The sequence below is a fragment of the Coregonus lavaretus genome (genome assembly GCF_964263955.1).
Source record: "Coregonus lavaretus genome assembly, chromosome: 28".
Taxonomy (NCBI): domain Eukaryota; kingdom Metazoa; phylum Chordata; class Actinopteri; order Salmoniformes; family Salmonidae; genus Coregonus; species Coregonus lavaretus.
Window position 1 is genome coordinate 28,210,326 of NC_140015.1, and position 27,875 is coordinate 28,238,200.

The 27,875-nt window shown below is 43.6% G+C and overlaps 1 protein-coding gene across 1 annotated transcript in view; it reads right to left on the bottom strand.

The window, feature by feature from the left end:
• Positions 1-5,092: 5,092 nt before the first annotated feature.
• LOC311104419 (C-Jun-amino-terminal kinase-interacting protein 4-like) overlaps positions 5,093-27,875 on the bottom strand; it is a 46,884-nt gene continuing 24,101 nt past the window's right edge. Inside the window, exons 6-31 of the mRNA XM_084146250.1 lie at positions 25,880-26,018; positions 25,615-25,708; positions 25,290-25,423; positions 24,503-24,514; positions 23,213-23,270; positions 22,339-22,491; positions 22,108-22,159; positions 21,768-21,898; positions 19,366-19,422; positions 17,887-18,063; positions 17,585-17,714; positions 17,419-17,511; positions 16,917-17,039; positions 16,323-16,500; positions 15,890-16,099; positions 15,407-15,596; positions 15,071-15,187; positions 14,740-14,820; positions 14,491-14,558; positions 13,780-13,928; positions 11,195-11,366; positions 10,371-10,484; positions 9,776-9,820; positions 8,287-8,463; positions 8,011-8,154; positions 5,093-7,925 (exon numbers count right to left, since the gene is read on the bottom strand). Coding sequence (XP_084002376.1) covers positions 7,807-7,925; positions 8,011-8,154; positions 8,287-8,463; positions 9,776-9,820; positions 10,371-10,484; positions 11,195-11,366; positions 13,780-13,928; positions 14,491-14,558; positions 14,740-14,820; positions 15,071-15,187; positions 15,407-15,596; positions 15,890-16,099; positions 16,323-16,500; positions 16,917-17,039; positions 17,419-17,511; positions 17,585-17,714; positions 17,887-18,063; positions 19,366-19,422; positions 21,768-21,898; positions 22,108-22,159; positions 22,339-22,491; positions 23,213-23,270; positions 24,503-24,514; positions 25,290-25,423; positions 25,615-25,708; positions 25,880-26,018 — 3,117 coding nt within the window. The 3' untranslated portion in view covers positions 5,093-7,806. The remainder of the gene's footprint in view (positions 7,926-8,010; positions 8,155-8,286; positions 8,464-9,775; positions 9,821-10,370; positions 10,485-11,194; positions 11,367-13,779; positions 13,929-14,490; positions 14,559-14,739; positions 14,821-15,070; positions 15,188-15,406; positions 15,597-15,889; positions 16,100-16,322; positions 16,501-16,916; positions 17,040-17,418; positions 17,512-17,584; positions 17,715-17,886; positions 18,064-19,365; positions 19,423-21,767; positions 21,899-22,107; positions 22,160-22,338; positions 22,492-23,212; positions 23,271-24,502; positions 24,515-25,289; positions 25,424-25,614; positions 25,709-25,879; positions 26,019-27,875) is intronic.

A 27,875-nucleotide genomic window follows, 5' to 3' on the forward strand; every position in this document is an offset into this window, starting at 1 on the left:
AGGGGGCTGAGCACGCACCCTTGTGGGGCCCCAGTGTGGAGGATCAGCGAAGTGGAGGTGTTGTTTCCTACCTTCACCACCTGGGGGCGGCCCGTCAGGAAGTCCAGAACCCAGTTGCACAATTCTGACAGTCTGCAGCATCTCTCTCTCTCTCTCTCTGCAACATCTCTCTCTCTCTCTCTGCAGCATCTCTCTTTCTCTCTGCAGCATCTCTCTCTCTCTCTCTCTCTCTCTCTCTCTCTCTCTCTCAATTAAATTAAATTTAAGGGCTTTATTGGCATGGGAAACGTATGTTAACATTGCCAAAGCAAGTGAAGTAGATAGTAAACAAAAGTGAAATAAACAATACAAATTAACAGTAAACATTACACTCAGCAGTTCCAAAAGAAAATACATTTCAAATGTCATATTATGTATATATACAGTATTGTAACAATGTGCAAATAGTTAAAGTACAAATGGGAAAATAAATAAACATAAATATGGGTTGTATTTACAATGGTGTTTGTTCTTCAATGGTTGCCCTTTTCTTGTGGCAACAGGTCACAAATCTTGCTGCTGTGATGGCACACAGTGGTATTTCACCCAGTAGATAAAGGAGTTTATCAAAATGGGGTTTGTTTTCGAATTCTTTGTGGATCTGTGTAATCTGAGGGAAATATGTGTCTCTAATATGGTCATACATTTGGCAGGAGGTTAGGAAGTGCAGCTCAGTTTCCACCTCATTTTGTGGGCAGTGTGCACATAGCCTGTCTTCTCTTGAGAGCCAGGTCTGCCTACGGCGGCCTTTCTCAATAGCAAGGCTATGCTCACTGAGTCTGTACATAATCAAAGCTTTCCTTAAGTTTGGGTCAGTCACAGTGGTAAGGCATTCTGCCACTGTGTACTCTCTGTTTAGGGCCAAATAGCATTCTAGTTTGCTCAGTTTTTTGTTAATTCTTTCCAATGTGTCAAGTAATTCTCTTTTTGTTTTGTCATGATTTGGTTGGGTCTAATTGTGTTGTTGTCCTGGGGCTCTATGGGGTCTGTTTGTTTTTGTGAACAGAGCCCCAGGACCAGCTTACTTAGGGGACTCTTCTCCAAGTTCATCTCTCTGTAGGTGATGGCTTTGTTATGGAAGGTTTGGGAATTGCTTCCCTTTAAGTGGTTATAGAATTTAACGGCTCTTTTCTGGATTTGGATAATTAGCGGGTATTGGCCTAATTCTGCTCTGCATGCATTATTTGGTGTTTTTCGTTGTACACAGAGGATATTTTTGCAGAATTCTGCATGCAGAGTCTCAATTTGGTGTTTGTCCCATTTTGTGAATTCTTGGTTGGTGAACGGACCCAGACCTCACAACCATAAAGGGCGATGGGTTCTATTACTGATTCAAGTATTTTTAGCCAGATCCTAACTGGTATGTTTTATGTTCATTTTGATGGCATTGAAGGCCCTTCTTGCCTTGTCTCTCAGATTGTTCACAGCTTTGTGGAAGTTACCTGATGCTGATGTTTAGGCCGAGGTATGTATCGTTTTTTGTGTGCTCTAGGGCAACGGTGTCTAGATGGAATTTGTAGTCCTGGCAACTGGACCTTTTTTGGAACACCATTATTTGTGTCTTACTGAGATGTACTGTCTACTGTCATCTCTCTCTCTCTCTCTCTCTCTCTCTCTCTCTCTCTCTCTCTCTCTCACTCTCTCTCTCTCTCTCTCTCTCTACTATTTGCCCTGTGACACTCCTCTCTCTGGCAGCAGGGCCAAGTCCCTCTTCTGTCACTACATGTCATCGCCCTCTCTCTTCTCCCTTGTCTCTCACTTTTCAGCCCTCCCATCCCAATCTATCTCTCCTTCTTCCATATTTTTTTTCTCTTTCACCCATCATTTTACTTCTCCCTCTCCCTGCAATCTCCTATTTTTACTTCTCCCTCTCCACCAGTATTGTTGCATCATCACAGCTTTGTTTCGAGAACAGCAAGTTGGGGGAGAAAACATTGTGTTTCCAGTCAGAGTGCCACCTGAAAAAAGGGATCGGTCAGCTACATTGGTAGGCAATGGATTCCGCCTGTGTGATCTTGCATTATGATCAGCCACTAAAGAGAAACCATGCCAACCACCCTCTCCTCTCTATGTAATGAGTGACCATCATCCCTAGGGCTCAGTCAGGGTGAGAGCCAGAGTTATGCTGGTTTCGAGGCAGGGTTAGACAGACAGATTAGATGGATGAGTGGATAAAGACTAGAGAAAGACACAGGCACCAGAGCCTCATTCCACCCTAGCCTCTGTCTGAGACCACTAGACAGACAAGAAGAGAGAGACAGAGAGATAAATGGTACACACAGAGAGAGCAGATGGTCTGGTAATGTAATACTGTAGCTGAGTCTAATTCCATGTACTGGGCGATAGGGTAGGCTAGACTGGGCTAGTCTGGGAGATAGGGTAGGATAGACTGGGCTAGTCTGGGAGATAGGGTAGGATAGACTGGGCTAGTCTGGGAGATAGGGTAGGATAGACTGGGCTAGTCTGGGAGATCGGGTAGGATAGACTGGGCTAGTCTGGGAGATTGGGTAGGATAGACTGGGCTAGTCTGGGAGATCGGGTAGGATAGACTGGGCTAGTCTGGGAGATTGGGTAGGATAGACTGGGCTAGTCTGGGAGATCGGGTAGGATAGACTGGGCTAGTCTGGGAGATCGGGTAGGATAGACTGGGCTAGTCTGGGAGATCGGGTAGGATAGACTGGGCTAGTCTGGGAGATCGGGTAGGATAGACTGGGCTAGTCTGGGAGATCGGGTAGGATAGACTGGGCTAGTCTGGGAGATCGGGTAGGATAGACTGGGCTAGTCTGGGAGATCGGGTAGGATAGACTGGGCTAGTCTGGGAGATCGGGTAGGATAGACTGGGCTAGTCTGGGAGATCGGGTAGGATAGACTGGGCTAGTCTGGGAGATCGGGTAGGATAGACTGGGCTAGTCTGGGAGATCGGGTAGGATAGACTGGGCTAGTCTGGGAGATCGGGTAGGATAGACTGCGCTAGTCTGGGAGATCGGGTAGGATAGACTGGGCTAGTCTGGGAGATCGGGTAGGCTAGACTGCGCTAGTCTGGGCGATAGGGTAGGCTAGACTGCGCTAGTCTGGGAGATCGGGTAGGATAGACTGGGCTAGTCTGGGACATCGGGTAGGATAGACTGGGCTAGTCTGGGAGATAGGGTAGGATAGACTGGGCTAGTCTGGGAGATAGGGTAGGATAGACTGGGCTAGTCTGGGAGATAGGGTAGGATAGACTGGGCTAGTCTGGGAGATCGGGTAGGCTAGACTGCGCTAGTCTGGGCGATAGGGTAGGCTAGACTGCGCTAGTCTGGGAGATCGGGTAGGATAGACTGGGCTAGTCTGGGACATCGGGTAGGATAGACTGGGCTAGTCTGGGAGATAGGGTAGGATAGACTGGGCTAGTCTGGGAGATTGGGTAGGATAGACTGGGCTAGTCTGGGAGATCGGGTAGGATAGACTGGGCTAGTCTGGGAGATAGGGTAGGATAGACTGGGCTAGTCTGGGAGATAGGGTAGGATAGACTGGGCTAGTCTGGGAGATAGGGTAGGATAGACTGGGCTAGTCTACCCCTTGACTGCTATAACAAGAGCCTCCCACAGAGCACCATACTACCTAGTACACAGGATCTCTTACTCTATCTCTGTATCTCTGCATGTCTCACGGGAACACAGGAAGTCTCTTTTTCTCTCTCTGTGTACGTGTGTGGGAGACGAGACGTAAAATCCACCTGATAACTAAGTATACCGTTACCCTGCTGCTGCTGTGGAGTCATCACCTGGAGAGCAGTTGGACCTACAGGCAGGAGGAGAGGGAGGAGAGGGAGGAAAAAGAGGTGAGGGGGTGGAACACAAAAACACAGATGTATCTTCATAAACACTAGCTATTGGCTGGCATGCCAGAGGTGTTCTGACTGTGTACCATAACTGTATCTCCCTTCATAAACAGTGTTTAAATGATGCACACCAGGCTATTGAACGTCAGAGGTGTTTTTTCTAACAGAGTACCATCATCCCTCTGAGGGGAAACAGCTGAACGAATGGCAACAGTAGCAGTAGCTCGCTAGGCTACATAACAGACTCAGAATCCCCTCTCTGGGATGCGTGACGTCAGACACCCAAGCACGTCGGCGTGCGAGTACATATGTGTGTAGGATAAACTGGGCACAGCCCCAGCATGGCTTAAGAGAGGAGGTGGGTGGAGCAGGAGTGGGAGGAGGGGTAAAATTACATCACAATTGAATTTTATGGAAGTCGTTTTTTAAGGTGCTGTAGCCCTTGACTGTGTGCAGAGTAGTGTTGCCCCCTACTGGTAGAGAATGGGACATGCATGGCTCTAAGTTCTGTTAAAAATGCCAATGACACAAATTGAATGCTGCTAATGGATTTGTGCCACTCATCTATCCATTTTTACTCCACTTTTTACAATACATTTGTCTCATTGAGATAGAAGTGAGAATATATTGTTTTAACATGTAACTTCTGCATTTGAAACAGGTTATCACTAGGTTTAAGGTCACATTATTCATAATATAAATGTAGCATTTCAAATCAAATCAAATCAAATGTATTGGTCACATACACATGGTTAGCAGATGTTATTGCGAGTGTAGCGAAATGCTTGTGCTTCTAGTTCCGACAGTGCAGCAACATTAAGAAAGTAATATCTAACAGTTCCACAACAAATACCTAATACACACAAAACTAAGTAAAGGAATGGAATAAGAATATATAAATATATGGATGAGCAATGTGATTATCAGTGGCATATGCTAAGATGCAATAGATAAAATACAGTATATACATATGAGATGGGTAATGCAAGATATGTAAACATTATTAAAGTGGCATTATTAAAGTGACTACTGTTCCATTTATTAAAGTTGCCAGTGATTTTCCAGTCTGTATGTAGGCAGCAGCCTCTCTGTGCTAGTGAAGTTATGCAGCTTCCTGGCTGTTATCTGTGGAACGCATTGACACACAACTGCTATGTTAACTTGACTTATAAATGTCAAACAATCAATCAATCAATCAATCAACTGAATCAATAAATCAATCGTCATGAATTCCCCATGAAATTTAGTTTAATAGATTGTTAAAAATAAGGCTATGATGCTGTTTTAGCAAACATTTACCAGGAGAAACCACAGTTATGGCCGTACGGCTTTAGGTGCCCAGAGAAAGGCCTGGTACATACTACAGACCATCCTCTGGGGTACTGGAGATACACATATGCATACACACACACACACACACACACACACACACACACAAACTCAAATGCAAGCCACACACACACATGCAGACATCCACCCACCCAAAACGGTGGCAGTTAACAGGGATTTGAACCAACCAAAACATAGCAGTTTTCTTTAAAAAAAAACATGCATAGCTTAGTACAATGAATGTGTTGTTCTCCTGATCAGTCCACAGACATTACTGGACTGTTTAGCTTTGATCCTTGTGTAATTTCCATTTTCTATTGACCACAATTTCATTTTATGGCACCATTATTACTGATCAGACAAACCCATTGGTTTAACAGTTTGAATATTCTCCTATTATGTTTTTTCATGTAGAAAGTTACATTCTGAACCACCGAGGCTCAATAAGAAAAATAAATACTGGAATGGCTACAACACGATATAAACGTTATTTCTTCTGAATTGGAAAATAAACAGACCGAGGCCCAACCAATCCCAACCCAGTTTTTTTTCTTCAAATATATGTAAAAACACTTGTCTATCGGTTTTTCTGCTTTCAGGTTACAGACACCATCAAAATACAGATTAATTTATAGAAGTGTCTCACAGACAACAAGTACAAAAAGAGCACAAAATAAAAGTTTGAAAAATAACTGTCATCAAGGTATTTGAATGCATTTGTAACGACACAAAAAAAATGAAACACAAAGCAATCTTAGTGAACGTAAACACTGACGTTCATTAATAAATTCCCTGTGAAATATACAGTATGTATTTTTTTGAGATTAAACCTTAAAAAATATATATTCATCATCAAATCATTGCTATTATGACTTTACTTAAAACCCCCAGAGAAGATGCAAATGGATAACATTAGTTACTAATGACGTTTGTTTAATATTCTTTTCATACTTTATTTTTTTGTACTTTGGTAACTGGGTACACCTTCACAGAAATAAATAGTCCGTTACGCCCTTTTCCCTTAAAATTGTTAGCACATTTTTAGTATAAGTGTACATTACCATGGACGGGTGTTCTACTTCAAGCGGCCTACATTACGTTTTAAAGTGCCAGGGAGCTCTAGCATGAGGGAAGACCCAAAATTGCAGCAGGAGCACATTTCCTCAAAATGGCGGAACAGAAAGAGTTTGCCCCAAAATGGCAGAGCAGGCAGACATTTGGACGGAGATACAGTACAGGACTTCCCCATGCAGGCTGATACTAACTTCGGCACCGTTCCAATACTTCAAAATGGATCCTTTCTCCCCAATTACTTAAAGGAAGGGAGGAAATAAGGAAGGCTTTTTAAAGTATTGGAACAGGGCCCTACAGTACATCTCACATATAGGTGCCCAAACATTGCTTACATTACCCACACCACGAAGGTAGCAAAAATAAATCTGTTTTGTTCAAAGGTTACGATCTAAAATGCTCGACACGGTAAAGGCGACAGTGAACCTACACCCACACACATACAGTCCCATATCATAACTTTACAAAATAAGATGTAATCAATTCAGTGCAAAACCACTTAACCATTCCCTTTTGTCTTATTATGTTTCTAAACATACAATACTGATGTTCCCTTATCTAATGTAATCTTAATCAATATAATGCAATTCCTCATCTTTGTTGACTGTACTGCTATTTTAATTATTTGTTCATCCTGTGCCATTATTATATGTGCAGTAAACACCATACAAGAAGTTTTCCTCACAGGAAAATGACGCTATTTGATCCTGATTGAACTATGGGAAGTACGTAGTACCTACACATGGTGGTACAGTACATATGTAATAACCTGGCATAGTAAGCCTGTTCCTTTAAAGTAACTGTCCAGTGTTTCCAGATTTCAATTAAATATGACCTATAATTAATGACAATATGAGTGAAATAGTTTTCCTTCCATTTTTTAAAAATGAAATATAAAAAAGCTGCTTTTCTATGTTGGAATGGTGTGGCCGTACCCCAACAACAGAATGGTGTGGGCATATACCGGTCATTAAAAATATTTATGTGAGTAGACCGCTGATTGGCCTGCTCATCCTCCTCAGGAGGATGACATCATCCTCTATGAAGAAATAGCAAACATTTTTGAAACAGTCTGTTTGAGATACATGTTTGAAGTGGGGGTTTTGAAGTGTCAACAACATTATTTAGGTATGAGTTAACAGAATACAAACTTCTAAAAGTGAGATTTTCACTGGACAGTTACTTTAAAACACTGAGCTGCATTTATACCACAGTCGACTTCTGGAATATGCTGCAGATATCTGGAGCAAGTGAAAACAATGGTTTGAAAAGGGCCCGGTGAAGTGCACTGCACTTAAAAAGAGTGCACTTATCTATCCCATGTGCAGTCAGGAGTTGACTTCACTTTAACCTTGCCTGGCCCACATTAGGGCACCAAATTCATGGATACATTTAAAACAGACACTAAAAGAATCCTTAACAACAATGTAGTCATCCACAGTAGTAATAATAATATAATATCAATAATAACAACGTAAAATCTAAGGGAGGGGCATGCGGGGGGAGGGTTGTGCGACCCAGTAGTGATGTTGCAGTCTGTGATTGTCTCACTCCTGGCAGGAAATGACTTGCCAGACGATGATGTGGCTGCGTTCTGGTTTGGCGGGGGTGGCCTGCTTCATGGTGGGCTCCGATAGTTTCCCATCCACCTCTCCTACATCGTCACCTGTTGGGGAGAGATACGTCATATTACGTCATACCCACACACACACACACACACACTCACGTCTACTCTACTCTACTCTACTCACCCATTCTGAAATCGATGTAGCCTTCTCCTCCACTCATGACCAGGAAAGTTTTGGCAGGTTCAGAGGTCGCCATGTCAGACGACTCAGAGGCGGGGTTATCCGACCCAGAATCCCATCCGTGTCCGGGGGGCGGGATCACCTGACCTGGAACAGGAAGTTAAGTATTGAGCATTTCCTGAGTTCAATACCCAGTCATGTTCAGGAAGAAAACGGAATGAAACATTGCAAAATGTTTCTCGTTGCACGCCCTAATGAACACTACCCCTTGCTGCTTACCTGGGACGGCTGCAAAGAACTTGACTGCGTCTCTGTGTCCGTGGAAACACAGCTGTGCCTGTGCCATGGAACAGTAGGGCACGAAGCTGCCTGGCAATGTGCTCTCCGTGCCCTCCTCACTGTACACCCGCACGGCACCACCAGGGCGATTTGGCACTGCACCCGCTGTCTTGTTGGCTACAACGTCACAACAACAACAAGACAACTATAGAGTTAAAAACAAAACCTATAGAGTCATGCGGTCAGGAAAAACTCCTGGCCTTAACTAAATCATTTCTTAACTGTAATGTTTTGCGAAGTGGATCCATTTAGCTTGTTATCCATCCATAGCAAGCGGCACACTGCAAAATATATACCACATCTCCTCGGGCCTTATTGCTTAATTATACCACAAGGCCATGGGTGCACTATGATGACATCACAGCCCAGTTCTTGCCTGGAGTGAACAGACAGATGACAGCATGTGTCATATGGAACAAGGGGGTGAAATGTGACTCAGACAGAAAGAAAATAGTGATTGTGAAGACGGGAAGAAGAGTGAAAAGAGGAGAGAGAGAGCGAGAGCGAGAGCGTGGGATTAATGGAAAGGATGTTGTAGATACTGTCACGTCAGTAACTGCAAGGCCATCCTGAAAACACATACAGTAGACCCAAAGCCTAGGTCACGCTGTAAAAATGCTACACTTGGAAAGGAAGGAGTCATTACGATATTACTGAACGGAGTGAAACATTTAGCTACAACAATACAGACAAGTTAAAACAAAAAGACATGTTATGGGTCGTCAACAGAGCGACAATGACTGTGATTACCCTGCACAGACAATGAAGCAGTCAGTTGGGTCTGTCCGTTTGTCTAGCTGCATAGAGAGAAGCAGAAACCAAACTGTTGTTGTGCACTAGAGTACAGGAGACTGTTGGAGAGGAACAGAGGTTAGGGAGAGACCAGAGACCCACTACTAGGATCAGAAACAACAGGCAGGGAGAGACCAGAGACCCACTACATGGATCAGAAACAACAGGCAGGGAGAGACCAGAGACCCACTACATGGATCAGAAACAACAGGCAGGGAGAGACCAGAGACCCACTACTAGGATCAGAAACAACAGGCAGGGAGAGACCAGAGACCCACTACTAGGATCAGAAACAACAGGCAGGGAGAGACCAGAGACCCACTACTAGGATCAGAAACAACAGGCAGGGAGAGACCAGAGAGCACAAACCAGGCCCAAATACATGGAGAGAGGGGGAGGGGGTAGAGAGGGGGATAGAGAGATAGAAGGGTAGAGAGGAAAAGAGGAGAAGATGCAGCTATATGGAACTGACTAGGAATAGAAGCACTAGAGATAGAAAGGGCAAGACAGCTAGCAGGAAAGAGTAAAGGAGGAGAGAAAGAGAAGGAGACTGGGAAGAGACAAGGTGCAAGAGAGGGAGAGAAACAGAGTGGTAAAGAAAGAGAGAAATCTGGCTTGCTGTATGATGGAGACTCACCCCTGAGGCCCCTCAGTAAGACTCCATGCTGTGGAGGACCTATAGCTTCAGTGAAAGAGGGAGGAGAGATAGATGGGCAGCGGAGGAGTAAAGAGTCTATGAATACCCACTCTCTCCTTTACAGACAGCTGACTGGAGCTAATTAAGCAGGTTGGTATTTATTGGGATGACTCATGTACTGAGGCAGCTCTGCAGAGTAGCCACTAGCTGGCACAGCCACAAAGTCATTCAACCCTAACTTTAAACACAATGCTAACCTTATGCCTAACCTTAAATTAAGACCAAAAAGCTCATCTGTTTTTATGCATTTTTACAATATAGGCAATTTTGACTTTGCAGCTGGTCCATCAAGTGAAAATCACTCAATAAACGTCAACCTGCGTGAATTAATGGGCCAAGTTAAAGTAGATACACCTTTTCACCATCCAACAACTTAATATGGTGGCTTGAAAAATATTTGTTGATCGTTCCATTGTTATAAAACTTGGTATTTTGAGGGACTTTAACATTTTCAAGGGGCAAGGAACAATGAATGACAGAAGGTGAGGAGAGGAGGCTATTTTAGATGACTGAGATGTAGCTTGTGTGGGCTTACCTTCTGACAGTGGGATAGAGATGATAACTCCATTTCCTGTTCCCACCCACAGACGGCTACAGGATATCATGAGGGCTGTGATCCTCACGAAGGAGAAGCCCAGTTTACCCGTGCCTAGAGAAGGGGAGAGAAGAGAGGACAGGGTCATAACACTGCTTAAACTCAGGCTAAATTGACAGTTAAACAGTGTAATGTACACTGAGTGTACAAAACATTAAGAACACCTGCTCTTCCCATGACAGACTAACCAGGTGAAAGCTATGATCCCTTATTGATGTCACTTGTTAAATCCACTAGATGAAGGGAGGAGACAGGTTAAAGAAGGATTTTTAAGCCTTAAGACAATTAAGACATGGATTGTGTATGTGTGCCATTCAGAGGGTGAATGGGCCAGACAAAAGAGTTAAGCATGGTTCTGTTTCAAAGATACTGTAAGTGTTTGATATGATTTTCGATTGCACTTGCATTGATGTCAGAGTGGTTAGAGAGACAATAGAGCGCTGAGTCCCAGGCCATTAGCAACCTGACAGTCGTTAGCGAGTTGGATACTACCAAAGCATGTCCAGAGTGCATACGAGGAGATTACCGTGACTCAACGGTCATGTGGAATTTGACTGCGGTCATGACTCATGACTGCCGGTGTGGCGGTAATACGGTCACCGCAAGAGCTCTAAGCACAATCGTTCATTTGTGTATTCCCCATGCATTCTATTGAAACAAATGTCTTTTTCATCCATCATTCTAAAACTCCTCTGTTTTGTCAATGTCAATACTTCATGCCAATAAAGCTTTATTGATTTGAACAGTGAATCAATGTACAGTACCCAGCATCTTGGAGACGTAGGGCTCAATGTCGACGTCCTGGAGGTGCTGGTAGGTGTGGGCGTGGAACAGTCTGAGGGTGGAGTCCAGGCGGATGGATACCCAGATCCCATCTCCCACCCAGGCCAGCTGACGCACCTGGCTCTCCTTCCGGGGGTGTGCGTCAAACAACTTCTACACAGGGGGAAATAGATAAGATAGCATTATAACCATGTTAAACCAGACTCTATCACTTTTAGATATTGCAGAGACGTCATGGGCCGATATTATTTTTTATTTTTTAACCTTTATTTAACCAGGTAAGCCAGTTGAGAACAAGTTCTCATTTACAACTGCGACCTGGCCAAGATAAAGCAAAGCAGTGCGATAAAAACAACAACACAGAGTTACATATGGGGTAAAAAAACATAAAGTCAAAAAAATACAACAGAAAATATATATACAGTGTGTGCAAATGTAGCAAGTTATGGAGGTAAGGCAATAAATAGGCTATAGTGCAAAATAATTACAATTAGAATTAACACTGGAATGCTAGATGTGCAAGAGATTATGTGCAAATAGAGATACTGGGGTGCAAAAGAGCAAAATAAATAACAATATAGGGATGAGGTAGTTGGGTGGGCTAATTTCAGATGGGCTGTGTACAGGTGCAGTGATCGGTAAGGTGCTCTGACAACTGATGCTTAAAGTTAGTGAGGGAGATAAGAGTCTCCAGCTTCAGAGATTTTTGCAATTCGTTCCAGTCATTGGCAGCAGAGAACTGGAAGGAATGGCGGCCAAAGGAGGTGTTGGCTTTGGGGATGACCAGTGAGATATACCTGCTGGAGCGCAGACTACGGGTGGGTGCTGCTATGGTGACCAATGAGCTAAGATAAGGCAGGGATTTGCCTAGCAGTGATTTATAGATGGCCTGGAGCCAGTGGATTTGACGACGAACATGTAGTGAGGACCAGCCAACAAGAGCGTACAGGTCACAGTGGTGGGTAGTGTATGGGGCTTTGGAGACAAAACGGATGGCACTGTGATAGACTACATCCAATTTGCTGAGTAGAGTGTTGGAGGCTATTTTGTAAATGACATCGCCGAAGTCAAGGATCGGTAGGATAGTCAGTTTTACGAGGGCATGTTTGGCAGCATGAGTGAAGGAGGCTTTGTTGCGAAATAGGAAGCCGATTCTAGATTTAACTTTGGATTGGAGATTCTTAATGTGAGTCTGGAAGGAGAGTTTACAGTCTAACCAGACACCTAGGTATTTGTAGTTGTCCACATACTCTAGGTCAGACCCGTCGAGAGTAGTGATTCTAGTCGGGTGGGCGGGTGCCAGCAGCGTTCAATTGAAGAGCATGCATTTAGTTTTACTAGTGTTTAAGAGCAGTTGGAGGCTACTGAAGGAGTGTTGTATGGCATTGAAGCTCGTTTGGAGGTTTGTTAGTGTCCAATGGAGGTTTGTTAGTGTCCAATGAAGGGCCAGATGTATACAAAATGGTGTCGTCTGCGTAGAGGTGGATCTGAGAGTCACCAGCAGCAAGAGCGACATCATTGATATACACGGAGAAAAGAGTCGGCCCAAGAATTGAGCCCTGTGGCACCCCCATAGAGACTGCCATAGGTCCAGACAACAGGCCCTCCGATTTGACACATTGAACTCTATCTGAGAAGTAGTTGGTGAACCAGGCGAGGCAGTCATTTGAGAAACCAAGGCTATTTAGTCTGCCAATAAGAATGCGGTGGTTGACAGAGTCGAAAGCCTTGGCCAGGTCGATGAAGACGGCTGCACTGTACTGTCTATTATCGATCGCGGTTATAATATCGTTTAGGACCTTGAGCGTGGCTGAAGTGCACCCATGACCAGCTCGGAAACTGGATTGCATAGCGGAGAAGGTACGGTGGGATTCGAAATGGTCGGTGATCTGTTTGTTAACTTGGCTTTCAAATACTTTCGAAAGGCAGGGCAGGATGGATATAGGTCTGTAACAGTTTGGATCTAGAGTGTCACCCCCTTTGAAGAGGGGGATGACCGCGGCAGCTTTCCAATCTCTGGGGATCTCAGACGTTACGAAAGAGAGGTTGAACAGGCTAGTAATAGGGGTTGCGACAATTTCGGCGGCTAGTTTTAGAAAGAAAGGGTCCAGATTGTCTAGCCCAGCTGATTTGTAGGGGTCCAGATTTTGCAGTGTATATTCTATTTGATTGTAGTTCTACTTTTGAGAGAATACACAAATGTTAAATCACAAGAAACATAAGACACTGAGATCTCATAGGACAAAGTGGGCTGGAGTTATTCTAACCTATGTGGAATAAGTCACCAAAGGGGCGATATCAACTTCATGGATGAAAGGCTTAAAATTAGAACTACAACAATTAGAACAACAAAACATCTCAAAACCAAAAGAAAGATTATACAATAACTTTAGAGTAATTTTGTGAAACTTCCTTTTGGGAATTTTGGAAAAGACTTCTAACAGCTTTGGGGAAAGTCATAAGGATTCACATTTATCTAGCATTTTTCCAAAACGCAAAACACTTTTCACTGTCCCCCCTTCCACCATCAGAAGGTTTACAGTATGAACCGTATCAGATGATGTACCTCTATCCTCATGGCCTTGGGTTGGATGACGTAGATCTTGTTCCTGTAGCCACACCACACCTTGTCATGCACCACCGTCATACAGCGGATAGAGTGGTGCGGCCGGCCCAGGTCTAGTAGGTGGTAGTTGGTCAGATCCCACTGTCCGTCTGCATAAGGGAGAAACACACAGAGGTGAGAAACGATATGCTTGTGACACAAAATAGCTGCCAAGCTGTTTTACTTGAGGGAGCATCACAATAACAGGTTGACGTTTATTAGAGTCTGGTCCTGGAGGCAGAACTGAGCGATTTCTGCTAGATAGGCCAGCTGCAAAGTCAAAATTGTCTATAATGTAAAGATTCATGAAAACACACATTTGCTTTTGGGTCTTAATTTAAGGTTAGGGTTAGGCATTAGGGTTAGCATTGTAGTTAAGGTTAGGTTTAAAATGTACATTTACGTCATTTAGCAGACGCTCTTATCCAGAGCGACTTACAGTTAGTGAGTGCATACTTTTTTTTTTCATACTGGCCCCCCGTGGGAATCGAACCCACAACCCTGGCGTTGCAAACGCCATGCTCTACCAACTGAGCTACACGGGGCCAATATAAATCATATTTTATTACTTTGTGGCTGGGCCAGCTAGAAGATTCATAATGGAAAACGCTAACCTGCATCAGGAAAACGCTAACCTACATCACAATAGGGCTTGAATCAATGCATCCTTACCCAGGCCTCTGTGGAATATAGCCAGCGTGCCGTCCGCCAAGGCAACCAGGACTCTTCCTCTCACATGCCTGCAGACAGAGAGCACACATACGCATGTCTGGTGAGATATACATGGCCTGAATACTCACTACAAGACATGTCTGTCTCTCTTTGGGGAAACTTTGTGTGTGAAATAATCAATTAATCATATCAACATCGATCATGTATATAAATGCCCTTTAGTAAGAGTGGAGTCCTCAGAGTACTCACACTATGTTGAGGATGGAGTCCTTTAGCTTGATGGCGTGGAGACACTTCCTCCACCGAGCCACAGACGAGTGCACGTACAAACTAGAGAGGGAGGAGACGGGAGGAGACAAAGATTTTAAAAAACACAATCCCCAAATAAATGGATTGGCTACAGATAATTATACGGATCAGGATGCATAAACAAACAAAATGATTAACAGAGATATTACAACAACAGAAAATGTATAATGTGTTTTCCTTTTCTTGATCAGAGAGATCCTACTGTATATTCCATACTCATTTCTTTCTGTGTGGCCCTAGTGGCCCCTGGTGACCCCTCCCTTGTCCTCACCATCCATTCTGGGCCCCCAGCCACATGGTGGGCAGGGCACTGCTCATCCTCTGGAGGTCCTCCCCAGCAGGGAGCATGTCGTCAGGAAGAGACGCCTCGCCCTCCCCCTCCTGGTCCCTGGGAGACAGAGAGAAAGACAGAACAGGGCTGGTGAGCTTTAGTGTATCAAACACACATTAAGAAAGTCATTCTGATATTACGCACATGTATGTATTGCTGAGCCAACGTTTCAGCACCCAGTGCCTTAAACAAGGGACCAGAGTTTTCCCTGGTCAGGTCATGAGGTCAGGGAACACTACTGGTCCTACTAACTAGTACCAGGTCAGACGGTCTCACCTCTGTGTGTCTGCAGTGGAGGACTCGTGGTGGCCGGCTCCCAGAGGGTCTGTGAACACGTGTTCTGTGTAGATGCCTGGCTGACTGATGTCCAGCCCCTGGCTCTCCTCCCCCTCCTCTGTAGCCTCTGTGGCCTCTTCCGCCGTGGGGACCCCATCCTCCGCCGGACTGGGCTCTCTGGACAGATCCACTGTTGGGTAGAGGTAGGGGGAATATATAGAGAGGAAAGATTACAGTAAGTATGCATTAGATACAAAAGGATGATTGAGGGTGGAACCCAGGGCATACCCCAGTTTTAATGTGTATGAAAGTATGAAAATGCCAGCACTAAAACCCCTCATTCAACTACTCCTGGTTTAATCAAATGGTATAGTTCTGGTTAGGAACAAACGCCTGCAAACCCTGTAACTCTCCAGGACTAGTGATGGAGGTGACCACTGCTATAATGTCCTGAACTGGGGCTAGTTCCTGTGTCTGTGTTACCTGAGCTGTGCTGGGCCGGGAGGTCATTGACCCCTGCGTTGGCCAACTGGAGGACGGCGGTGGTCCCTTCCGTTGCCATGGCGCTGGCGCTGCCCGTGGAGCCCAGACTGGCCACGCTGCCCGTCAACGACACGCCATCAACTGGCCCCGCCTCCTGGTCCTGGGGTACAGGTAGCTCCTCCCCTGCAGGGTAGTCTGTCTCCAACACACCTGAGAAACAGTCATGTAAAAACACACAGAAGCGAGCACACACACACACACCCTCCCGTTATATTCATTCCATTCCAGACATTACAATGACCCCTTCAACTGACTGAAAGTAACACCAGCCAACACTGATATACACAGACCCATCTTGAAACATACGTACTACCTTAATACTATAAATTCCTCATAAACTGTACACTAACATATATACACAAACATCACACACCTGGTATGCTGGCGATGCAGAGGACGTGTGAGTTGCAGGCGTAGAAGCTGTCCAGCAGGTCAGAGGGATGGTTGGCCTCCAGCACCATGACTTTAGTAGAGGAGTGGGTACTGGTACAGATCCACACCCTGCTGGACATCTCATCCTTCTCCTTCTCGTGGTCACCTTTCTCCTGCTCCTGGAGCAAGGACAGGACAGACTGATCATGAGCAAGGGCTCCATTATACCATGACTAGTATGTGGAAGGGCTAACAATGTTGACTTGACTGAGCCCTGTCATGAGGGGTTGAGGCCAGTGCTAGTAAATATGAGAGCTTTAACTTGTGTCTGTATGTATTATTATCCAGTATTCTTTCTCCAGTCATTTACAGTACAAGCTCTCTCAAAAACAGTAATACGCTGTTTTAAACACACTTATATTGTATAAAGTTCCAACATACAGTACTTTTGTTGACTGATATACAAGCTCCCAAAAGCAGTCATAAGTTTACATATACTATCCTTTGATCCTGATGAGACACTCCCCTTCTGTCAAGGGGCTCAAGGTACGGGTTCACCCCCTTGGCCAACTTGCTCAAAATCCCTCCCCCTTACCTTGTTCTCTGTCTCTAATTGGTCCAGGCTGCTCACAGAGCCCTTCCTGCAATGTCCTTCCAACATGGACCCTCCCTCTCTGATTTTCCCTCCTGACAGGTTCACACCCGCAGCACACCACAGCTGCAGACATATCAATAAATCAATCAATCAATCCAACTTCAACGTAAACTTGATTTAAATTGCATTTTAAAAGCTCAATACACCACAGGAGGTTGGTGGCACCTTAATTGGGGAGGATGGGCACGTGGTAATGGCTGGAGCGGAATGAGTGGAAAGCTACACATGGTTTCCATGGTTTCCATGTCTTTGATGCCATTCCATTCGCTCCGTTCCAGACATTATTATGAGCTGTCCTCCCCTCAGCAGTCTCCACTGCAAAACATGTATTATACTTGTGTATGACAACTTGGTATTCAAATGTTATATTGCGCACAAAAGTACTACTTGTTTTCACAGATCAAAATTAAGTTAACTTATTCCTAGTGTGTGCTGTGCTCACCTTCATAGAAGCATCTTTCTGGTCCAGGGGCCTCAGGTAGACCGGCACAGGTAGGTTCTTCTCTTTGTTCTCTGTTGGGGCCCCGTTCACTACCTGAAAGGACACAGAAGATGTCATATAAAAAATAAAAACTTGGAACATCTCTCTCTCTCTCTTCCCCTCTTACCATAGATTTGTTGGGTAGACTCCATCCGTGGGCCTGTACGTGTCCGTCCTCCTTCTGCATGTGGGCTTTGACCTGTCTGTACTGGGCCTTCTTTTGCTCCCTACGGGACGGAGAGGCGCACGGGTCCATTCTGACAGGGAGACAAGACCAAAAGGCCTTTTCATTACAAACAATTCCATTATGGGCCGGTTTGCTGAATCCATATCACGCTCAGCCCTGGACTAGAAAGGAATAAGGAGAGCTACAACAGTACTAACACATGACAGAATGAGTGTGGTGAGGCGGGGGGTGTCACTACTCACTCCTCGTTGAGGAAGTCGAAGGCCTTGGACTTCTCGGTGGGGAATTGGGAGAAGGTGCTACTCCTCTTCTTCATTCCCCCTCCTGCAGGGGGCGTGTACTTCACCTCCCTCCCCTGGGACTCCGCCTTCTTCATCACTGCTGTGCTGGAGGCGGATGCGCTAAAGAGACGGCTGAAACTGCGGGGGGGGGGGAGCAAGGCCGGGGGTCAACCACCAACCAACAGTAAACAGTCACCCGCCACCTCCACCACCACCACCACCACCTCAAGTATAGTGAAGTGAAGCATGCTGCGGATTTGGGAACGTTGATTGACAGAGCCAAGGCCCACCCACCACAATACCACTCGTGGCCCCTTAACTGAACGGGAGTCATACATATTAATATACAGTATTATAAGAATACATACAGTACACTAGTACTGTACATTAGGAAACCTACACCTGTGTATTTCTGTATTTGTGTACAAGTTATTATCTGAATGTTAATAGCAGATAGTAATCTGATAGTGTAGGAAAGATCGTAATCAATCAGATAGATCTCAATACAGACTCCATAACATGTGATTACAATGAGCTCCACAGCACAGTAAGAGGAAAGAGCCCCATGTTAAGACCAGAGAGTTAGTCACAGTACAACTCACAGGGATGAAGGAGGACACCTCTGTCAGTTGATCAAAAGAAGCATGCAATTATATTTTTCATATGTCTAAACAGCATACTGTAATGGACAGTATATCTTAAAAGAGAGCACATTAATAAAGAGTTGGCCCTCTTTATATCTCTGCATTACAGCAGGTTATAGGCCTATTGCAGAATGAAGCACTTGTCCATAAATTGTCAAATACAACTTCTGATAAACTCAAAGAGGACATGAAGGTGATACAATCAGCTGACATAGTCCTCTCCCTCTCAGCAGTCTTTAAGCAGACTAGCAGGACAACATAAGGCAACAGAGGCAGGCGGGAGGGAGGGCAAGATAATCACATTAGATTGGATGGAAAACGTGAAGAGAGTAGTACACATCCAGGATATGTCTATCGTTCAGGGGACTGTAGCAGACCTGGGTTAAAATACTATTTTAAATCGTTCAAATACTTTGAAAGTTTGCTTTAGCCTGCATGGACTGCCAGGTGGGCGGGATATGCGCAGTTTGGAATGTTCTATTGGTTCCATTGCAATAGGCAAGCTCAATCAAGCAAAGCTAAAGTATTTGAAATAGTATTTGAACCCATGTCTAGACTGTAGTTACTGTACCAAGGGACAAGAGAGGGATGGCTATGACTTTTTAAACGTTTACCTAATGCTGAACATTTAATAGCACATCCAAAAAGAAAGAAAACAGACATGGAATTTCCAGAATGTTAGCATATTATATCATGTTGTTAGTGTTGGATACATCATATCAGAAATTCATATAATTTAACATGCGTTATTTCATGCAGGTAGTCATTGAAGGAAAGATTATTTGAGACTGCTTACAATTGCCAGATGCTGGATTTCTTCTTCTCAGTAAAGGAAGGGTTTTCTCTGGAGGCTCTGGTAATACAACACAAGATGGCATCAGGTTAAAGGGATAGTTCAGTAGAATTTCTTATGGCATTGGTTAGTTTAACAAAACCAAAGTGTGGATTGCAGTCACTCCTTGTCCATAGTCTGCTTTCTAAGTAAGGACATAGTTATCTAAATATGTAATTTCTATGAACTATCCCTTCAACTCATTCATTTAAATACGTACAGTGAGGGAAAAAAGTATTTGATCCCCTGCTGATTTTGTACGTTTGCCCACTGACAAAGAAATGGCTCAAGGAGTGGCTCAAGATGAAGCACATTAAGGTCCTGGAGTGGCCTAGCCAGTTTCCAGACCTTAATCTCATAGAAAATCTGTGGAGGGAGCTGAAGGTTCGAGTTGCCAAACGTCAGCCTCGAAACCTTAATGACTTGGAGAAGATCTGCAAAGAGGAGTGGGACAAAATCCCTCCTGAGATGTGTGCAAACCTGGTGGCCAACTACAAGAAACGTCTGACCTCTGTGATTGCCAACAAGGGTTTTGCCACCAAGTACTAAGTCATGTTTTGCAGAGGGGTCAAATACTTATTTCCCTCATTAAAATGCAAATCAATTTATAATATTTTTGACATGAGTTCTTCTGGATTTTTTTGTTGTTATTCTGTCTCTCACTGTTCACATAAACCTACCATTCAAATTATAGACTGATCATGTCTTTGTAAGTGGGCAAACGTACAAAATCAGCAGGGGATCAAATCCTTTTTTCCCTCACTGTAGACCAAGGACAGAGCAGAAGGATGATTTCAGTAAAGTCTCAGAGTGGAGCTTAAAGAGTGTATATGAAACAAGGGAAACACTTCACCAGGCAACATAGTATTATGTTTCATTCTATTTATTAATATTTGATCCCCCCAAAACTAAAAAATATGAATTTTAAACCAACAGTTTGCAAAGTACTTTTGAACATTCTGGACGTTTGGCGTTCTGCAACAATGGACATTGGCATCACTCTGGGAACCAGTCAAGCAACTGCAGCATATTACTATAGCAGAGGCCATAGAAATAACTGTGAAAAGGAGGAATATTTTTTATGAAATCCATAGTCCATTGTCTAACAGCTGAATTAAGATGGACCTGCCTAGTCCTTCATATAGATCTGATTCTAGAAAAAATACATCTATATTTTGAGCATCCACATATGCGAAACGTCTGTATGGTCGATGGCTTACGCTTCAAATTTGCAACATTGATCATGCAATGCATGCGCAGTCTGGAGCTAAATTGGTGGCCGTAAATTGACCTACTCTCTTGGATAATAATCATGGTTGAAAAATTAATCATAAACTAATTTAGGCCTACCGGAACATGACAGCCAGCCAAAGGTAGGCTATCTTTTTTTGAACTACTTTATTGATTTATTTAAATTACCGTAGCATTTCTGTTGTTAATACTGCGACCACAACACAGTAGCCTAGTAGATGAAAGGTGGCTGTGGTGCTGAAATGTGGAGACGAGGGCTCAAGTCTATTACAAGCGGCGCCCGATCCATCAATCAGAGCGTGTAGATGCGAGAAGGAATTATACAACGAGCAAAGTGATCATGCTGTTTGTATGGGACTGCTATGAAAGTGAATTGTGTTTGAGGGTGATCAGGGGTGTATTCATTCCACCGATTCTGTTGAAAAAAAATCTTTAACGGAAGCAAACAGAACAAAACGGGGATAACCATACCAGAATTTGTCAAATAGAAACTCTTGTTTGCAACTGTTTGCACTAATGATTACACCCTAGATCAGCTAGATGCAGACAAGAGTGTGCAAGACGGTATTGAATGTGTCACTGTCTGTCACCTTGATTACTCTAATTTTGCTCTCGACCTGTGCACTTTCATTCATAGGCTAGGTTGTAGCAACCTCATGATGGGTACAGGGAAAATGTTAGTATCATGTAGTAGCCTAAACCTATCGATGTTACATTGAGCTGGATGAATGGAATATGAATGACAGTCATCCAATATGATGTAATAGAAATAAGGCCATGCTCATTAAAAAAAATTGCCCTCCCTGATCTTAAAACGGCACCGACCGCCACTGACTCAAGTGTATGGCAGTGGCCTAGTTTCAAGTCTAGCATTCAGATTAAGAGGAAAGTTTAGTGGAAAATGTGCAGACATAATTGACCGAATAGTCTAATTGGCCATATTGTTTAAAAAGACATGGCTAGCTGAGGGATTGCATTGTATGCTGGGTCTATTCTATTCCCTTCAATCCTACTCTCTCCTCTCCTTCTTTCCATCCTCTCGTGTTCTGTCCTCTCCTCTTCTCTTCTTCCCCCTCCCCACTCCTCTCCTCTCCTACTCCTCCTCTCCTCCTCACCTGATCATCTCTGTCCACCTAACAGCCTCCTGTAATTCCATCAGTCTCTCCTTGTACTGGTTCCTCTCCATGAGGACTCTAGCCATCTCTACCCTGGTGAACCTCTTCCTCTGGGCTGTAGGAAGGTCACTCTGGAACACCAGAGAGAGGGTGTTTTGTAGTGGTCGGACATGCCAATCACAGTAACAATCTGAATGTTAAGGAAAGTACATTTTGCAGCAATATGATAAAAATATACATTTAAAAGGGATTACAATATAGAAAAGGGCACCACTATAGGACATGAAGAGGTCCAGTCATATTATACAGGACAATGTTCTACATATGGTGAGATACTCACATCCTCCTCCTCATTTGTCTTCCCTTTCACCTCCTCCATCTCCAAACGCACTCTGGAAAAACACAATAATTGGTTCAATCAGGTTCATTAACAATATGTTATGCCATGTGTTCATGTTGACAGTTTACTCTTGGGGATTTCCCTAAAAATAATGTTATAATTGGGTGTCCATATTAATATGTTGTGTTGCTGTTGTCAGTTGTGTGTAGTGTGTGGAAGTTGTTGACCCACTTCTTGAGCTCCTCCTCCAGCTCTCTGTTCTTCTCCTCCAGGTTTCTCCTGGTCTGTGTCACGGCGTCTAGTTCCCCCTGCAACACTTCCTTCTCACACGACAGCTCATCCACCCGCGCTATCAGGTCATTCTTCACCACATTCAGAGCGTTCCTACAGGAAACAAGGGGGGAAAGGAATGAATGAGACACCTTACAGATGTATGCAAAATGTGTATTATGTTGTGCTTATATAGTGCGCAATAGTAGGATCTACAAAGCTATTCACATATGGAATAGACTTTAGACCAGTTTAAAAGACTGATAACATTTGAATAACTTTGGGGGATATACATTGAACAAAAATATAAACGCAACATGTAAAGTATTGGTCCCATGTTTCATGAGCTGAAATAAAAGATCCCAGAAACAAAAAGCTTAATTCTCTCAAATTGATGTCAACATTGTGAACAGAGTGCCCCATGGTGGCGGTGGGGTTATGGTATGGGCAGACATAAGTTACGGACAACGAACACAATTGCATTTTATCGATGGCAATTTGAATGCACAGAGATACCGTGATGAGATACTGAGGCCTATTGTCGTGCCATTCATCCGCCGCCATCACCTCATGTTTCAGCATGATAATGCACGGCCCCATGTCGCAAGGATCTGTACACAATTCCTGGAAGCTGAAAATGTCCCAGTTCTTCCATGGCCTGCATACTCACCAGACATGTCACCCTTAAGCATGTTTGGGATGCTCTAGATGCTTGTTGCATGTTAGGTTTATATTTTTGTTCAGTATACATGTCAAATAAATCTAAAACTACACCAAGCTACATGAATCTCAAAATATACCACAGAGTTGAGTGAGTCCAGTGTGTGGTTCTTACTTTGTCTCCATTAGTTGTGTGTTCTCCGTGATCAGGTTCTCAACCTCACGGCCCATACCTGTAAACAAGGACCAACACCAGCGGGGGGGAGAAATTACTACATTTTCTGGTTTGTGTTCATACAACTGGAGTATATAGAATAGCATGTATATAAGGCCTGGATAGGTTCTCTTATGTATCACATAGTTCATAATCAACTATGTTTTTAAAAATCTTTATCCAAAATAAATCAATATTTATGGAGGTGCATTTACTGCAATGGATGAACACAGTCACATTGAGTGACTTAAATATTCATATAGATATAATAAAGAATCAGTCAATTCAGGGTGTTAAATATCTCATAGTGAGATATTTCCAAGAAATACAAAACAGGGACAACCCCAACAGCCACCACACAGAACATGTTACATGTCACAGAACATGTTACAAGTCGCAACAGAGTAGGATGGAGCGAGCGGGTGAGGTCTTACCAAGCAAGCTAAGTTCTGAGAAAACCATGCAATCCAAGTCAAGCAAGAGAACGAGAGAGAGGTGGAGAGAGTGAGACATGAGGTATGTATGAGAAACACAACAGAGGAATGAGAGCTAGGGTACTCCTAACAGGCTAATGGTGAAAGGAATGAGTTACAGTTCTAGGGTTAGAGAGACAGTTGGGACAGCTAGAGAAGCCATAAAAACAAACACACAAACTAAAACAATTCAAGCTGTAAAGTAAAAAATGTGTTATTAAAGCTGTACGATGAGTTATTCTTTATGCTTATGGCGCATTTTAGAAAGACATCAGTATAACCAAAGCAATTATATGAAGAACAAAAATTTGGCAAATATATTTAGCCCTTCTAACAGCTTTCATATGTCCGGTTTCATCTTGTGATCAACTTTTGTTGCCACTGTAATACTAGCGAGAAGCTGCGGGGGTCAAATGCAGGTCAAGGCAGTAGTAGTAGAGCTATGAGCTGTAGATATGAGGGGGTGAGAGGCCGAATGTAGAGCAGGGATGGGCAACTGGTCCTGAAGGGCCACAGCGTATACAGGCAGGCTTTTGTTCCAGCCCAGCATTAAAACACACCAGATTCACAAAGCCTAATAAACTAGCCATGGCTTTCCAATATAGACCATGTTTGGTTTAATTAGGTCAGGTGTGTTAGGGTGGAGCAAAACCCTGCACACACAACTGCAGTTACCCATCCCTGGAATAGAGTTTTCTCTGAGGGCATAGAGAGGTATCGGAGGAGAAATAACGAAGGAGAAGGAGCGAAGGAGAGGCTTTGAGGTCATAATACACACCAGAGTACTCCACTGGGGTTAGGGACAAAAGCCAGAGGAGAGGACCCAACAAGGAGAGAGAGAGGCGGGTTAGACACTGATGGAGCTAACAGCAGAGAATGACTTTTAACTTATACAAGCAGAATTTCTAAATCCAGTTTAGCTTTGTTTTTACCTAACAGCAATGGTTATTTTACTTCAGTGCAACAGCCAGTGTGTATAAGTCAGCTGAATGTAGTAAAATAGTGTCCGCTTATTGTCTCTCAGTGGCCTGCTACTATAGTAATTAATGAGTTAGCACGCATTGAACACAGGAGCAGGAACAACATATGGCGGTCACCTGGGTAAACAACACACTCAGACACTCACAAGGGCTTGACACAAGTCATCCCCAAACTATTTTAACTTAATCTGTGAAGAGACATTCCAAAGATACGCTTTTAAATGAATCCAATGGTTGAACTTTGTAGTTGACAGTGTCACACAGTTCATATGTTATTTTTTTTTAAATAGATAAATCTTCCAAAAAATGATGCTGTTCCTTGAAGGTGTTAGTTGTCATTTACTTATTACAGTATAGTTTACATAGAAACGGATCCTTGTATGTGTTGTAATTCATTATCATAGCATTACTACAATGTTACTACAACATTACTAAAATGCTAATAGCAACAGATTGTTAAAGGTGTTATATGTCATTACCATAAAGTTATTACAGTGTTATTACTACAATGTTACTACAATGCTAAAGGCTACACATCCTTGGAGGTGTTTTGCTGCTATGGAAAGGATTCCTTCCCTCTCTTACCCAGCAGGTCCGCCCCCTCGTCCACGTCTCCGATGACGTCCCCTATGCCTGCAGACGACAGCTCCGCAAACAGAGAGTCTGTGTTGCGGTCAAACGCCATGTTCTCAATGCCAATGCCTCCTTTGGTCGGGGTGCTGCATAGTGGAGGAATTAGCAGTTAGCATTTAGCCGTTAGCACTAGCTAACACATTACAATAGCTTTAGCAGATTGTACAGGAGTAATACCCAACTTATTTCAAGGTCTAAATTGTAGTCTCAATTTGTCAATGAAAGACGGGATTTATCCCAAGTTGACTCTACATGGTTATGGTTTTGTAGGGGTTACCTGGATGCTTTGTATCCACTGAGGTCCATGTCCAGTTCAGGGGTGGACTCAATGATATCCTGCACCTCTGAGCTATCCTCGTTCTCTGGCAAACCTACAGGACACATATAATATAGAATAGAATAGAATCAAATCAAATATAACTTAATTATGTGCTATTAGATAATCAAGAACAGATAGAAAGACAAACAGATCTCTCTGCCATCTACCACTGTAATACATGTCGTGAGGACTTAGTTGCGGTATCGTGAGTAACATCTCATACCCACTGATATCGACCTGTTCCCCGGCGCCGCCAGCACCTCCATGCTCTTACTGTTTGGCCCCTCCCCTTCCATGGCGACGTCCAATGCTGTGGTGGACATGGGCGTGACCGACTTTGAGCCAAGGTCCGACAGCTCATCCTGCAACCACAACCGATGGGGTCATCATACAGGTCATAGAGAGGTCAAGAGTCAAAGGTTAACCCTAACCCTGACCTTGACCCATTAAGGGAAAACATTTTCCTGAACTAGGGCTCAGAGTTTTTCCTTGTCATGTGTGGAGGAAAAACTCCTGTCTCTAGTGCTAGGTACAGTAGAGACAGGACAGGGACTAAGGAACACAGGGCGGTCACCATGGTAACTGGTCAGACAGGGGAGACACCACAACACCACAGCTCAGCCTGGCTTAAAGCAATCACACTGGAGCTGGGGACAAAACTAAACAAGCACTAGTTACAGACATTGAGAACACAAGTAGTACAGACAGAAACCCATCGCCTGTGACTCCCATCAACTTCCATAAAAAATGTATTCTATTATGATGGTAGAGTGACAATATTGTTATGGTAAAAGAGAATGAAGATCTTTCATTTTAATATATAACATTTCTTAAAGGGATTTCTTTGAAGTTAAGACTTTTTAATTGGGAGAATCTTTAAAAAACTGAAATTGGTATCTATTATTCTGTACAATAACCAAATATGAATTTGATCGTTGATGATCTATTTGCTGTAGTTTGAGCTCAGGACCAGGAAGACATTGACTGGGACAAGGAAGGGTAGACACATAGAAGAAACAGTCAACAGGCAGCTAAAACACACTCATTCACATCAGATCACAGGGTTCACATGGACTTCACAAGAGGTCAGAGGTCAACACAGAACATAAACCAATCATGAACCCAGCAGGGAGTGCCATTCCTTCACTGAGAGACAACAACACTGAACACTGAACACACACAACTCAAAGGACAACTCATAATAGAAACAAACACAAGATTCACTATGAATGACAATACAATAATAAGTAATCTAATCTACAATGTTAAGTCTACATAGAGTACAATAAGATATAAAACTACAGAGAGTGTAGTTCTACTGTGTAAAACTACAGAGAGTCTAGTTCTACTGTGTAAAACTACAAAGAGTGCTATAACTACGAAGAGGGTTATATAACTACAAAGAGTGTCATACATGCTAAAACTGTGAGATAACATACTGTGAGACACAATTTGCTTCCAAGTTCACTTGAAAAAAATGAACCGGAGCTAGGACAGCAACAGCGTGTGAAAGAAGTACAGCTAGTACCATGCAGTTTGGCTAAATGAAACACGACAACATAGAAGCTGAATGCAACCACGCCTTCCCCACTCTACAGACCACTGACTGATCAAAACAGCTCATTTTAGGGGGGAAACTAAATGGAGATGATAATTTACTGTTCCTTTAGCTCATTGAGGAGGATCTATCTATGATTAAAAGGGAAACCTGACATGGTTGCATTGGCCTCAGGAGGTCTGTGAAGTGAGGGTCATTGAATAATGCGCGAAGAGATGCTGCTTGTTCTGAAAAAATGAAACGGCAAACTGAAGACAACTACTAAAGCCTACACACACACAACATGGCTCCATGGCATGTGCAAGCGGGTTGCAGTTGCTGTTTTCCAATCCACCACCACAGATCCAACTACCTTGCAGTCGTCTGTGAGTGAATTCCCCCAAGTGATCTGCAGCGTACTGTAACCCTCCCTTTTCTTTGGGGGGTCGTCTGCATCCAACTGCTTGGGAAGAGAGTTACAATGAAGAAGCGCATTTCTGCAGAAGCACTGAGGCAACACACACAGCCAAGCTTGTGTGTGTGTGCGTGTGTGTGTGTGTGTGTGTGTGTGTGTGTGTGTATGTGCTCGTGTCGGTCTGCATTGCTCACAGCTGGTGATGGCTGGCTGAAAGTCAAGGTTATTAGATTCAACAGGTCGGAGGTCTTGAGGTGACTGACTAGC